We start from the raw sequence: 14,381 nt of genomic DNA, 5'->3' as shown, positions 1-14,381 counted from the left end.
GAGCCCGAGTGCATCTCCAAGAATGCCGCCCCCAAGGGGGTAACGCACATGAATGCCGTCATCATTCGATCAATTGATCTAGGGTTTCCTTCGGAGGTATTGGGTGGGTTTGGGATTTATACCTTGATGATGCCTTTATGAAGGAAACGATGATAAGGGCATCGTCATCACCGGTTCCGGCCAAAGACCGAAGACCAAGTTTTCACTCGGATCCATCCCAAGAAATCCACCCGACAACTTGTGCACTATCTCGACCACCTTCAAAGCCCCAGATCTAGCCGCCTAGATCCGGCGACAGATACGTCTTTTTTTATCCATTTTGATGATAAGTATTAGCGGACGGAGGGAGTATGTATATATTTGTAACCATGCATGTTATATTCCATTGTAGTTGTATGTTGAAACGTGAAAACTCAAAGTCCCTTTTGGATTAATAGTATTTGATGAGCAATCCAAAGTGTTCAAAGCAATTTTACATAAAACACACATGATTAGAAAACCCTTCGTATCACAATACAAATCTGTAGTTGTGCTACGAAACCATCACTATGGACAAATAACTTGAATGAAATAAAAGTTAATATAGAGCAGTGCTCTCTGCTTAAGCCCACATTCCGTTCCATATTTCTGATGGAAAAGTGTGATCTTGCTTTCGGTAAGAGTCGTTCATGAACTAGCCGCCTTGTCTGTAACTCCACACTACTTTATTAGTAACATTCTTCAGATTCGGTGTATGCCCTGTTCTTGTGTGTCCCAGCACATTGCCACGATAGAAATGGAGACACGCTAACGTCAGGCAGCTGGGAGATAAGCCGAACGATCAGTAAACATGTTATTATGTAATTTTGGTGTTCCGTTTTGCAGATACCGTAGCATACGTGTGTTATTTTGTAATGGGCCAGTTTACAGGAGGTCAGGTGAAGAACGGAAATTCTAACATTAATATAGCACATACATCCTATACTACCTCTATACCGAAATACTTGTAGTTGGGGGAACTTGTATTAGCTTCCCCAGCTACAAGTATTCTGGTACGGAGGAGTAGATCATATCAAACTCCATTTTGCTTATTCAGTGCACTGATGTGGTGTCTCGGAGCATGCTAAGACAAATTATGATGTTTCAACCACATTTATAGAAGCCCGCGTCCATTGACCGGCAGTCCGTTCTCCCTCCAAGTCGAGAACCCTCCGGCGATGTCGGTCACGGCAGTGAAGCCCTGAAAGAAGATATATTTACCATCAAGTGTCACAGAGCCGGCAGGTGAAAGCATAGCTACCGATGGTGAGATAGACGTAGGACAGAAAGATATGGTAGTGCTAGTATTTATGCTTACAGAGGAGCAGAGTTCGGCTGCCGCCATGAGAGATCTCTTGCCACTTTGGCATCCCTGATATTGACAAATGAAGTTTTCTCAACATAAAAAACAGTCAGCTGAAAGAAGGAATAAAAGAAAACGTTAGGCCATCAGGGCATGCGTACGATGATGATCTCGTCGTCCCTGCCGAAGATCGCCGACACTTGCTCGAGAAAGTGCGGGTTCTTGGCCATTCCTGAGCCGGTGCTATACATGTAGGGGACGTTCACCGCTCCTGCCGGATGCCCACCACCGAACTCGCCCTCCGTTCTACACAACCAGCAAATCTGATCGAATGATGCAACCAATCTTTTTATGTACACAATGTTACTGTGAACTGAATTTTTCCTGTCAGTCAAGTTGAGAGAACAGAGTAGTACAGGGTAGAGGGGCAGCAGAGCATGCAAGTGGTTATTGTCGTGTGGTTTGTGTACGTACCTGACATCGAGGTAGCGGTGACCGGCCAGCTGCAGCTCGTAGGCGACGCGCACCGGCACCGACGGTGGCACGGCCACCTCGGCCTCCTCCGCCCGCAACGCCGCTACCCTGGCGCCGCCGTATCTGGTGACGAAGCAACAGGCGTGTAAGAGTTTGTCCGTGGATACTCGATGGATGGAAGGTACAGATTACTCCTGCTCATGGTACCTGACTGAGCCGGGCATCCTCCTGGCGGCGGCCACTGAGACCGCCCTCGCCGCCGCCACGACCCGAGGATTCGCCCTGGTGCACGCCGCACTGTGCCGCAGCCTGCGGTCAAAACAGAGCGCGTAGAGCACTGTCGGCGTGATCGATGAGATGAATATCGCAAGGAAAAAGGCCCGCCGGATTGTTTACTTACCTGTAGGAGGTGAAGGCGAGGGGCGGCCAGTGCGCGGCGGCGGGGAGGGAGACGCCTCGGGCAAAGGAGAACTCGGATGCCATTATCTCCAGTCCGGTCCTCGCTCCTGTTCCTTCTTGGGACGATGAGTTCAAGCCAATATATATACTAGCTACGATGCAGATTAAGCGCCGATTTCTTGTTGAAACGTGGTAACCTTGCACAAACACATGGCATGGGGAGGCATATTTATGCTTGGTTCATGACGACGGTTGACTGCTGGGACGCTGCACCTGTCCTCCTCGCCTCCTCCGCGTCCTAGGGTAGGATCCGACGTACACATGACTGTGACTGACTCCATCGACTGGAGACATATCCATTCCAGTGTCTGCTTATTTCGGCTACGTTGGTTCCGGATAAGGTGAAGATCTTCTCGCCACGTCTCACTTCTCATCTCATCACACGTATGGGACCACGATCACGTTCACGTACTAGTCTGTCTGGCCTCTTGGATCCACTCCAAGGTGACGCGTGTGTTGCATCGCCGTTCCTCGATCGCCAGCTAACTTGTTTTCTCAACAAGCGTACGCATGCACTCGTACATACGTATGTATACACTCGGTTTTATAAAAAAACACACCCACATCCTATCACTAAGAGCACCAGCGAGAGACTGAGCCGACATATCACGTTGAGATTGCCGAGGTCGCCAGAGACGCATTCGTCGTCAATAAAAATGTCTCTTCCCATTAAATACACGTCACCGACAGGACTGGACTAAAATAAATCAAGGAAATGCAAGCAGCAGCGTCGGAACTTGAATCGTCTCATCATGTATATATTGCTATACAGTAAAAGGCTTTTGTACTATTCAATATGAATTTTTTCTAGGTATCTTCTCAAATAATTCCCGCTGCAACATGGGAGGCATCTTTCTAGTTTTCAAAATTTCAAAACCCCTCTGGAATCCTAAAGTCCTTCCCGGGTTGTACGGAAGGGCAACGCCGGAGGCGATCAGAATTTGGATCTACCAACCAAGAGAACTCCATCACCGTCGCACCGTTCACCCCGCCGCCACTGGAATCGCTTGACGACGGACAGCCAACGGTAGGGTGCCCCCCTTCCCCCCTCTTCTTGCTTCTTAACTGCTGGTCTTCTTCGATCTCCATCTACATACGGCCCGTCTTCCGATCTAGTCCGTGTTAGGGACGCCCTGGCTTGATCTCTGTCATGCCGGCACCGGCGCCGGCGTTGTGCGCTGCTAGGTGTTAGTCTTGCCAGGTGCTCAGCGAACACTGAGTGAGCCTCAAAGTGCTCATCACTAGATACGCCCTATAGATTGATGATGCCAACGCGCTGGAGCCTTGCGTACGCAGGCATCCACACTTGTCAACTGATGGCGCATACGTTGATTCTTGACGTACTTGCGCTTTTAACTCTAGTCAAATATTTCACTTCTTCTTCGATACAACCCACTTAGACACATCGACGAACTAGATCTGTCCATACCCCTTCATAAAAATGGGTAGGATGGTCTTTTTACGAAATACGTCACCTGGACTATACAATAGGGAGCAGTAAACTGGGCCGGCCCAGCAGCAAACGATGTGCGTGGTGGACTTGCAGTGAAACTGCTGTGTAGTGGACTTGTAGTGAAACAGTGGAAAATACTAAAAAAGAAAAAGTGATTGCAGCAGGAACCAAACTCAAGACCTCCCACAATAACACAATTGAGCACAACCATAAGAATGAGCAAGCCATCTTGACTAATTGGCAGCGCGGCATTTTAAGAACTATGACCAGTGACATATTTGACCATTTTTTGTATATTAGGACGTAACTTCTTTTGAACGCAGACATTTTTCCAAATTGTAAACAAATTTTTTAAATTTAAACCAATTTTCCAAAAAGCGGAACACATTCATAAACTCCAAACCAATTTAAAATAATGAGACTTTTTTTAATTCTGACAATTTTAAAACACAAAATATTTTGAAACTTTAAACTTGCTTAAAAAGCGACCATTTTTTGGTATTTTCGAACATTTTTGTAAAATATGAATAAATAAATAAATAAATATGTTGAACACTTTTGTAAATTTGCGATTTTGAAAACAAAAAGATTAATTAAACTTTTTAAACATTCCCGAAACAGGTAAAAACCGGCCTGAAACCATCTAAAATGTACTAAAAACCAGCATCTGCCGTGGCAACGAACAGATTAAAATAGGCTGGCTCATGTTCACTCGTATCGTTTGGGTGTGTGAGAAACAACGACTGTTTGACATAATAAGCATAGAATAGAGTTTCCCCCAATAGGCGCCCGATGGGATCGTTGCCGTCCCCTAGTAAAGCCAACGGCTAAAGCATTTTTTTAATATTTTTCTGTTAATTCTTTTTGAAACTTGTTTCAAAAATTTGAAAAATTATTTAGAATACCCTAAAATGTTCTTGTTTTCAAATTTGTTAAATTTTAAAAAAATTCTGGAATCTCAAAAAATGTTTGTGTTTTCAAATATTTTGTTCAAAAATAGAATAAATGCTTGTGTTTAAAAAATGATAATTTTATAGAAAAGTATGTTGTTTCCTATTTTTGCTCAAAATTTTCATCAATTGTTGGCAATTTGTTATCAGTTGTGAAAAATGTGTTCAAACTTGTAAAATTTTCATACATAAATTGAAATTTCAAAATTGTTCGCAAATTTCAAGAGATGGTTAGTTCACAACACAATGTTCATTTTGGTTGATAATGGCAGAAGTTAAAATAACATAAGCTTTCAAATTGGGAAAAATTACATGCTCACGGGAGTCGTCTGGCCTAGTCTAGCACACTCCTCTCACCTAGTGGTTTTTTGGACTATGGATAAATGACTCCAACTCTTTTCAGCAGCCTGGTACGGACAGAGGCATCCATGCTAGGTTTGAATGACTTCCGACATCGTTTGCATGTTGCGACACGTCCGACCATTTATCGGTCCTTTTTCACCAAGAAAACTCCGGAAAAAGGATTTTTTTTTCAAAAACTCAAAGAACTTGGCATGGTGCCTAGAATTGGCCATATAAGCTCATGGAATAAATTTGGGTAATGTGATGGATGCCAAAAAAAAATGGTCTCAAACGTACCTTTCTCGCCTACCCAAACACTCTTCATTGAATATGGTCTATTTTTTGACATGCATGAAATGATCTAACTTTTATCAGCAGGTGGGCATGCCCATGGTAGGCATCCATGCCATCTTTGAATGAATTCCTACACCGTATGCAAGTTTCATCATGTCTGACCATTTATTGACCATTTTTTCACCGAGAAAACTCTAGAAAATATAAAAATTGTCGAAAACTCAAACAACTTGGCATAGCGCTTTGAATCGGTCATACAAGGCCATGAAGAAAAAAAAGATTCTCAAACGGGCCGTTTTGGCCTACTCAAACTCCCTCTGTTGAACATGGCTATTTTTGGACATGCATGAATAGACCCCAACTTTTGCAAGCAGGTGGGCATGCCCATGGTGGCATATATGCCTTGTTTGAACGAATTCCGACACCATGTGAAAATTGCATCAGGTCCGGCCATTTTTAATCGAGAAAACTTCAGAAAATGCAAGAATTTTCTAAAACTGAAACAGCTTGGCATGGTGACTTGAATTGGCCATACAAGACCAAGAGAAAATTGGAGCCATTTTAGGATCACTGATCACTGTATCCAGACTAGAGCAGAAAAAAAATCAATTTCATTGCAGTGCTATTATCAGGATCTCACAGAATCATCCCCGCTTTCAGAATTTTACACCCCAAGGAGCAAGAACCAAAAACTGCCTGCAATTTCCGTCAGATCAAAATGAATTGCAATAAGAACATTTGTGCTGAGTACTGACTGAGCAATGCAAAGCTATTGAGTACTGACTGGGCCCAAGTGTGTCATCTTCCTATCATCATATATTTCGAAGATAAAAACGTTACTGACAATACAGCTCTACTGACAGATGCTATCCATTTGGTATTTTAAGAGCAACGGTTACAGCTTCATTTTGGTGAATCTTGTTAAAACCATGTGCACTTTTATTTTTCATAATAAACCTCTCTGAACTACGATGGATCTTCTTATATAAGAGTAAATTGCTAAACAGAATACCACAAAAGGACCTGCTGCTGCACATAACCAACAAACAGGATTAGAAAGGGGGACACCAAGTGCTCAACTCCCACAGCAGAAGCCACCAAATCAGTGTTCATGTCAGATGCTTCATCTAAGAGAAATGCAGCTGGAAACGGTGAAGTGAACTAGTGTCTGCTCAAAGAAGACAGCGAAAGAAAAAGAAGGCAGCTTATGTTCAAATCCTGAAAACGATGTAATGTGCACAACTAGAAGCACGATCACCAGCTCACAAAAAGAACCCGCTACATTTTGCAAGATCATCAACTCATTACTGGCAAGAAACCACTGCCTTTTCATCATCCAAAAAAGAAATGAAAGATCATCAACCCATCGCAAGAATCCCTACAGGTAAATGCTTCATCCAGAAAGCACCACAGAGATGAATGCCAGAAGATTTCAGAAGTTCTGAATCATAGAACCGCGAGGCCAGAACAGACAGGTTCTCCCTGCCTCTTCGACAAAACGGAGCAAGTTTTAACTAGCAGAAGAAACACAAGAGCTGATAAGTTTTCTCGACCTATATCTATCTATATGTAAAAGTAGGCATCTAGCTCTGCTGGCATTGTGCCGAGGCGGCCAAAATTCTGAGGAGGTGAACTCTCAGGACTCCTGCTCCGACCTTTCTCTACTCCGCGTGGACATCCGGGTATCGCAGCCTACCATAGACTGAATAAGCAGAAATAATAAGTCAGTTAGGAATCAGACCATTAATCAGCAACAATATAATGACAAGATCAAGAAGTCAAAACCTGAACAATATAATTTGCAAGGAACTAAGCTTTTATGCACCATCTATTGTAGGATACTATCTATCTGCATTGTCTTAACAGGTTAGAAACTTAGTATCTTCTCTGCGAAGATGAAACGAGATGACTGAACTTGATTTGGCTTTTAGCGTTTCATAGTTTCTACTAGCGGCAAAATGTTATGAAAAAGGACGAACTGAATTATCTGAATGAATCAAGAAAAGAAATGTGGAACTAGTAGTTTGGACTAGCTTCAGAGTTCAGACCATCTTTTACCATGTGTACACAGACTGATAATCCACATTGCAGTGGCACCTACTATTCCCATGCACCTACTTTTACCTTCCTACAAGACCACATCAGTTTCAGAAAAGTCCCAAGTCCTAACAAAACCTATCATAATATCCATTTTCCAAGCATGATCAGGCTAGCACTCACTAAAGCAAGACTCTTAATATTTCTTTTGCATTTTAAGACTCTAAATATCATGTTCATGCAGTAAGCAATATCTAATCTAACATCTGCACAAAAGAGATTCAAGACCACCAGTACATTTCTCGGCAAAGAAGATCACTAGGAAACAGACCAACAGTCTAAATCTCAAAAGTAGTGTAGGAACCAAAATTTGTTCACGTGTTATTCAACACAGGGAAAATGGGCTAAATCTCTTTTGTTAAGGCTGAAATAAGAGATGAATCAACTGATTTGGCATTTTAAGTTCCGCAATTGTACCAGCTTTACTGGCGGCGAATAGGACCAAATAGAGGAACTGAATTGTCTGAATCAAGTTTCACTGTAACCAACACTTTCCATATCTGAAAGTATGAAAAACACTTTCCACATCAAGGTTGAGTGGAAGCATGTTACTTGTGAAATGATTTGTTCCCCACAACAACAAGCTAGCCATATATAGAGCCTCTTTACATGTATAGTACGTACAAGACTACAGCAGTCGCAGACAATTTCCAACTGCTAACAGTTTCAGACACCCCCCCAAAAACAATTTCAGACCGCAGCAGATTCAGTTAACTATTACTAACAATTTCAGTAAACAGTTTCTCAGACTTTAGCAGTTTCAGTAAACTGTTTCTCAAGCACAGGCCGATCCTGGACATTCAGGAATTCGACACCAGAATCTTTTAATCAAGACTACCGGCTAACCTGTTGCCACCATTAGGAGATGATTAGGAACTTGGGGCATGGAGAGGGAGGCTCTCACCAGGAGTCCCGAACTGGACGACGACGATCTCGAGGGTTTCCCCGGCGCCGCCGTGGGGCAGGTTGGCGACGAGCGGCGTCGGCCTCCCGTAGCGGCCCGCTCGGACGCATGCGACGAGGTCGAAGATGTGCAGGTTGACGCGGGCGGACAGCTCGTCCCTCAAATGGTGCACGGACCTCCCCCTGAAAGGGAAGGCATTCCAGCCTTCCTCCTCGGCGTAGAACCCCTCTCCGTTCGTCCGCACGAACCTGATTGTCCGCCACACCCCCGGCCTGAGTCCGAACCAGTCGCCGGGGGGCTGCAGGAGGAGCCGCAAACAACCATGGTTGTGTTCAGGAGCAGAAGTCAAGAAACTGAGCAACGGCAAGAACAGAGCCAGAAATTGAAAGGGTCGTCATGGCGAACTCACGCGAACAGGATAATGAGGGATAGGCGCATCCATTCTGAAGGGGACGGTCTGGAGGGTCCAGCACATCATGGTGCTGGTGTTGTCGGCGTCGTCCACGCTGACGCGGGTGTTCCAGGGGAGGTGCCTGCCGTTGGCGCGGAGGTAGCGGCCGCCGGCGTTGCGGAGCATGACGTCCCCGCTGGAACCCGCCTCGACGGCCCGCCACATGATGGCCTCCACCTCCGGCTGGTCGTAGTCGCGCAGCTCGGCGCGGAAGCCGAGGTGGCCGAGCGCGAGCGGCGCCCGCGTGGCCGTGGCGGCGAGGTATCGGCCGTAGGCGGCGCTGTGGAGGAGCAGGTACATTCCGCCGTTGCCTTGGTAGATGTGCACCGTCCACGCCGTCTCCATCGTCGCGCGGCGCCTGCGGAGGGAGACGCTCTGCCCGTCGTCGTTGGCGTGGAGGTACGTGCCGTGCACGCGGCTCCGCAGCCGCACGTGCTGCCTGTCGTGGAACCTGTCCATCGCTCGCCGGCGCTGGGCGCTGCTGCGCGGTGGCGAGAGGAGGGGTTTCTTGGGGCTCCGGCGAGCTCTGTTGGCTGTTGGTTGAGGCGGTTAGGCCGGGCGCCAACGCCAAGGCGGGGTATTTGAAGGTGCCTGACACACTATCGCCGTCCAGGGCTTTGGGTTTCGGGCCGTTTACTCGGCCCGGCCCACACTCCCGAGCGCAGCCTCGCTTGCGATTCCCGAACACGCGCGCGGGCGTGGCGAAGAATCCAGTCGGCGGTGCTTAGAGAGATGCTTAGAAAGATAAATTAAATTTTTTTAAGCATCGGTGTCTATTTCTACACAAGAGACACTTAGTTAAATGTCTATCCTGTACAAATAAGCACCAAACTAAACGTCTATTCTGTACAAATAAACACCGGTGCTTAAAAAAAATCTGGTTTATTTCTCTAAACACCTCCCCATAAGCACCTCCCATCGTACAAGGCCTTAAGCGCCGGCTAGGAGAACCAGCGCCCACGCGCCCTGCAAGTGGGACGGCCCACAAAACGCGTCGTACGCAAAAAAAAGGCCTTAAGCGCCGGCTAGGAGAACCAGCGCCCACGCGCCCTGCAAGTGGGACGGCCCACGAAACGCGTCCTACGTGAAAACCCACCAAAAAAGAGGGTACCCACCAAAAAAGAGGGTACTACAGGATTCGAACTTAGGATGTTCACCCACGTCCGAAGCTCGCTAACCACTTGAGCTACCGGCCGCGTGCCACAAGAAGTAACATTGTCGCGGCACTACTGTTGCACATAACAATGTACTATATCGCATCAATTTTTTTGGGAACAAAAATAATCGTGACCAGAAAAGGTTCATGGATTTTAAAAATAAGTTCATCAATTTTGAAAAAAGTTCATAGAAAATGAAAAAAAAATCATGTATTTCAACAAAAATCTACAAATTTGAAAAAAGTTCATCTACTTGAAAAAAAGTTCACCAAATAATTAAAAATTTCACTGAATTTGGAAAAAAAGTTCATCAAATGTTAAGAAAAGTTCATTAAATTAGAAATAAGTTCATCGAAATTGGGAAAAAAGTTCATTGAAAATTGAAAAAGTTCACTGAAATTGAAAAAAGTTTGATGAATTTGAAAAAAAGTTCATCAAATTTGAATAATAGTTCATCGATTTGAAGAAAAAGTTCAAGAATTATAATAAAACATCAAGGCAGGAAGAATGAAAAGAAAAACAAAAATGAAAACGAAAAACGATAAAAGAAAAAGGGTAAAAGGACAGACGAAATAAGAAAAGATGTAAAAGGATGTTCGTCATTAGATCAAACTGGGTGGCGCGGTGGTAGCTGCCTCTGAACTCGAAGGGGAGGTCAGGGGTTCGATACCTATCATTGGGGCGTTACTTTTTTTGGGTCTACAAAACCGAAGGGAACCAGGGTGAGATGGGCCGGGCCAGTGCGGGGCGCTGCAGGCGCCCGTTTGCAGAATACACATTAACGGGCGCCTGCAGCGCCAAATAGGATTTGCCGAATCGGCCACTGCCATTGCTTCCTCTCCTTGCCCTGCCCCGCCGCGCCCGCCCAGGACAACGGCGAGGAGGCAAACCACCATCAGATCCGGCGAGAGGCGTGTAGCATTCGAAGGATTTCACACGGTCAGGAGATTCTTAGTATGTGCTCACAAAGTAAGATTCTGCACAAACTCTGTTAATTGTATCAAAATTGATAGCAGCACATGGTCTAGTGCATAGAATTCATGTTCTTTAGTTTAGCCATGTGCTGATGCACATTGTTTAATTGGGCAGGTCTAATGGTCATTTTTTTAGCCATTTAGTAGAACTGATGGTCATTTTTTTAGCCATTTAGTAGTACTGATGTTCATCACTGGATTAGCCCTGTGCTGATGCTTTCTATGTATATTTAATTTGGCTAGAAGGTGTTAATTTTATAATAGGTCAACAAATTAGTTTGCGGTGCAGATGATCATTGTTTAATTGACTAGAGTACTCATTTGGCCAACTAATTGATTGTTTACTGTCAGATGCTCAAAATCCAGTGAGTGTTCAGTGTTAGATGTTCATTCTTTAGGGAAGCTTAGTGATTGTGTCAAATGCTTAAAGTTGAGTTGTTTTTTATTGTCAATTGCTCAAAGTTATTTCCTTTTTGTGTCAGATGCTCAAAGTTCAGTTATTGTTTAAAGTCAGTTGCTCAAATTCAATGCATATAATTTGCCAAGGAGATTGGTTTGCACATGCTATGGTTAGTGCAATTGGAAATTCAGACATGCGGTTGAATTGGTTCAGTGCTTGTTTATATTGCATGAACTTGAGAACTATGGTTTTGTTGAATAAGTGGACCCAGAGTGGCCTCCTACAATGCAGAATGCATTGTTGAAGTTATGGGATATGTATGAAGACAGCAGGAGTGATAGGAGGAAGGATAACCTTGAGAGTTCACATACTATTCACCATTTGATAGAGGAGAAAAACAACTGGAGGCCAACTATGACAAATTGGTTGAAGATGTGCATCAACTTTTCAATGCCCAAGAGGATAGGATGCTGGATTTCAGCTATTTGCAATCTAAGATGAAGAGTGCAGAGGAGAGGAGAGCTAAGGTTACCAACTCAGTTGTCTCTGATATGAAGACAAAGATGGAGAAGAAAGATGCAGAGATCTTCAAGCTACAGGAGAAGTATAAGGTCCTTATGAACCTAACAAAGATCAAGGCACTGTCACCCAGAACCTGAAGCTCAACCATTTGAAAGAGAAGGAATAGCTTAGTGAAGCTAGTAGGAATTTGCAGTTGCATGTTGAGGAACTCAATAAGTGTCAGGAAAAGCTCACCCAGGAGAACTCAAAGTTGATCCTTCACATGGGTGATGTCAAGAAGGAACATGAGAAGCTCATTGCAGGCAGGGATCAGCTGAAGCTTCACGTTACTGATTTGTTGAAGTCAGAGGAGAAGAACAAGCAGAACTTGAGGGGATCCAGGACATCTTGGTAGAATCAAGAAGATGTAGATGAAGAGCAAGAGCAAGATCCAGACCAACATGAAGAAGAAGCATGCTTTCTTAGCTGACCTTTTTTAAGTATGGTGTTGTTATGAACTAGTACTTGTGAACTATCGATGTGTAGTTGTGACCTAAGTTGGAACTATGGTGTTGCTTTAAGTTGTGACCTAAGTTGAACTCTACTATGTTGTGTAAGAACCTCTTAATTATGTTGCTTAAAGCTATCTTTGATGATTTATGTTGCTATCATAGTTGGTTGATAGAATGGTGAAGTTATATAATTTCTCATAAATGTTATATGTTGATAGAATGTTGATCTTGGTCTAGGTCATTTATGTTATATGTTATATGATTTATGTTGATAGAATGATGAACACCTAAACCCTACTAGTTAGGTCATTTAGGGCCAGTCGACGCCAAGAACCCCTAAACCCTACTAGTTAGGATATTTAGGGCCAGTCGACATTGAGAACCCCTAAACCATACTAGTTAGGTCATTAAGGGTCAGTCGACATCGGGAACACGTAAACTTTACTAGTTGGGTCATTTAGGGCCAGCCGACGCCAAGAACACCTAAACCCTACTAGTTGGGTCATTTAGGGTCAGTCGACGCTGAGAACCCCTAAACCCTACTAGTTGGATCATTTAGGGCTAGTCGATGCTAGTTGGGTCATTTAGGGCCAGTCGATGTCGAGAACACCTAAACCCTACTAGTTGGGTCATTTTGGGTCAATCGATGCCGAGAACCCCTAGACCCTAGTAGTTAGGTCATTTAGGGTCAAATGATGCCGAGAACCCCTAAACCCTACTAGTTAGGTCATTTAGGGTCAGTCGATGTCGAGAACACCTAAACCCTAGCACACATATGAAACTATGGTCATATCAAACCTAGCACATAAATGAAACCTATCACACATATGAAAGTATGGTCATATCAAACCTTGCTCACATCATACTGAGTGCATATGAAACTTAGTACTCATCACATCATACCAAACATTGCTCACATCATACTGAATACATATGAAACTTAGTACTCATCACATCATATGAAACTTAGTACCTATCAAACTGAGTACATATAACCCAAATGTTCACATAAGTTAGTACTCATCACATCATAGAAAATATTGTTTAGAATCATAACCCAGATGCATAAATAACATTGTTCAGAATCATACAAATTACTTGCACCCTCATGGCACTTAGGTGTGTTACCACTGACAGTAAAAAAGATCATCCATCTAGAATGATTTCTTCGGCCACGAGAAGGAGGATGAGCACCAGAAGTTGAAGGACAAGAAGATGAAGCTCTAGAAGCAAACCTTGGGGAAGAAAATGGCCTTTGATCCCTTGTAGTAGCAGATCTTCCACCCCTAGCTGATCTTGCATCAACTAACTTGCACTAGCAGATCTAGCAGGTGGAGGCTGTGATCTTGCAACAGGACATTATGATCTTCCAAGTGGGGGCTATGATCTTGCAGGTGGAGTAGCTTCATCAACATTGCTTGATCTTGCAGGTGGAGTAGCTTCATCAACATTCCTTGATCTTGTAGGTGCCTTGCAAACAAAAAGGAAACATGGTAGTAAGTCAAACATGGTAGTTACTCAAAATACAAAAATACTAACCATTGTACTAGTTAACAAGGGGATTACCACATGCTTGTTTTTCCTCATAGCCAACTGGTTTCAATCGTTGCTTGCAGTTGGTGTACCTATCACTACTGGAATCAGCTACTTTGCCATCTGCCAGCTTTTTGCCGTCTGCTAGCGGACGACAAATAAGCTCTTTGCCATCAGCTACCCAAAAGCAGACGGCAAAGAACTGGCTGATGGCAAAGAAAGTCTTTGCCATCAGCCAGTTCTTTGTCGTCCGCTAGCTGACGGCAAAGATTCTTTCCCGTCGGCTAGCAGACGGCAAAGAGGGAGGGGGGCCCCACTAAGGAGCTGTTTAAAAAATACTTAACGGCCCCCCTCTTTGCCGTCAGCTAGCGGACGACAAAGAGCAAAAAAGCGGACGACAAAGAGGGCGGATGGCAAACATTTAACATATCTAACGGCGCGCCCCACCCCGCCCTCTCTCTCTCTGTTTCTCTCCCTGCTCCCACACGCGCGCCGCCGCTCCCACCACTCGCCGCCGCCCGGTCGCCCCACCGCCCCGCCGCCCCACCGGCCACCCCCC

At 44.5% G+C, this 14,381-nt stretch overlaps 1 protein-coding gene and 1 pseudogene across 1 annotated transcript; both read right to left on the bottom strand.

Moving 5' to 3' along the window:
• Positions 1-865: 865 nt before the first annotated feature.
• LOC119340999 (thiosulfate sulfurtransferase 16, chloroplastic-like) lies at positions 866-2,405 on the bottom strand. Its single transcript, XM_037612900.1, has 6 exons — positions 2,196-2,405; positions 2,003-2,104; positions 1,796-1,918; positions 1,483-1,627; positions 1,337-1,390; positions 866-1,219 (listed from the first exon to the last, which is right to left on the bottom strand). Exons 1-6 carry the CDS (start codon positions 2,276-2,278, stop codon positions 1,133-1,135), a joined length of 594 nt encoding a protein of 197 aa, XP_037468797.1. The 5' UTR covers positions 2,279-2,405; the 3' UTR covers positions 866-1,132.
• A 4,549-nt stretch (positions 2,406-6,954) lies between these two features.
• Positions 6,955-9,204, bottom strand: LOC119338531 (annotated as a pseudogene).
• Positions 9,205-14,381: the final 5,177 nt, after the last annotated feature.

The sequence above is a fragment of the Triticum dicoccoides genome, chromosome 7B (assembly GCF_002162155.2).
Source record: "Triticum dicoccoides isolate Atlit2015 ecotype Zavitan chromosome 7B, WEW_v2.0, whole genome shotgun sequence".
Taxonomy (NCBI): domain Eukaryota; kingdom Viridiplantae; phylum Streptophyta; class Magnoliopsida; order Poales; family Poaceae; genus Triticum; species Triticum dicoccoides.
Note: the sequence above shows the minus strand (reverse complement) of the source record. Positions and strands in the feature narration are given on the sequence as shown.

What these genes read in the sequence shown, in the direction of transcription:
- LOC119340999 (XM_037612900.1), bottom strand. Translation starts at nt 2,278, where the DNA reads ATGGCATCCGAGTTCTCCTTTGCCCGAGGCGTCTCCCTCCCCGCCGCC. An exon ending in CTCGCCTTCACCTCCTACAG is followed by an intron (nt 2,105 to 2,195) that starts GTAAGTAAACAA and finishes TTTTGACCGCAG; the next exon opens with GCTGCGGCACAGTGCGGCGT. An exon ending in CAGCCGAACTCTGCTCCTCT is followed by an intron (nt 1,220 to 1,336) that starts GTAAGCATAAAT and finishes ATCTTCTTTCAG; the next exon opens with GGCTTCACTGCCGTGACCGA.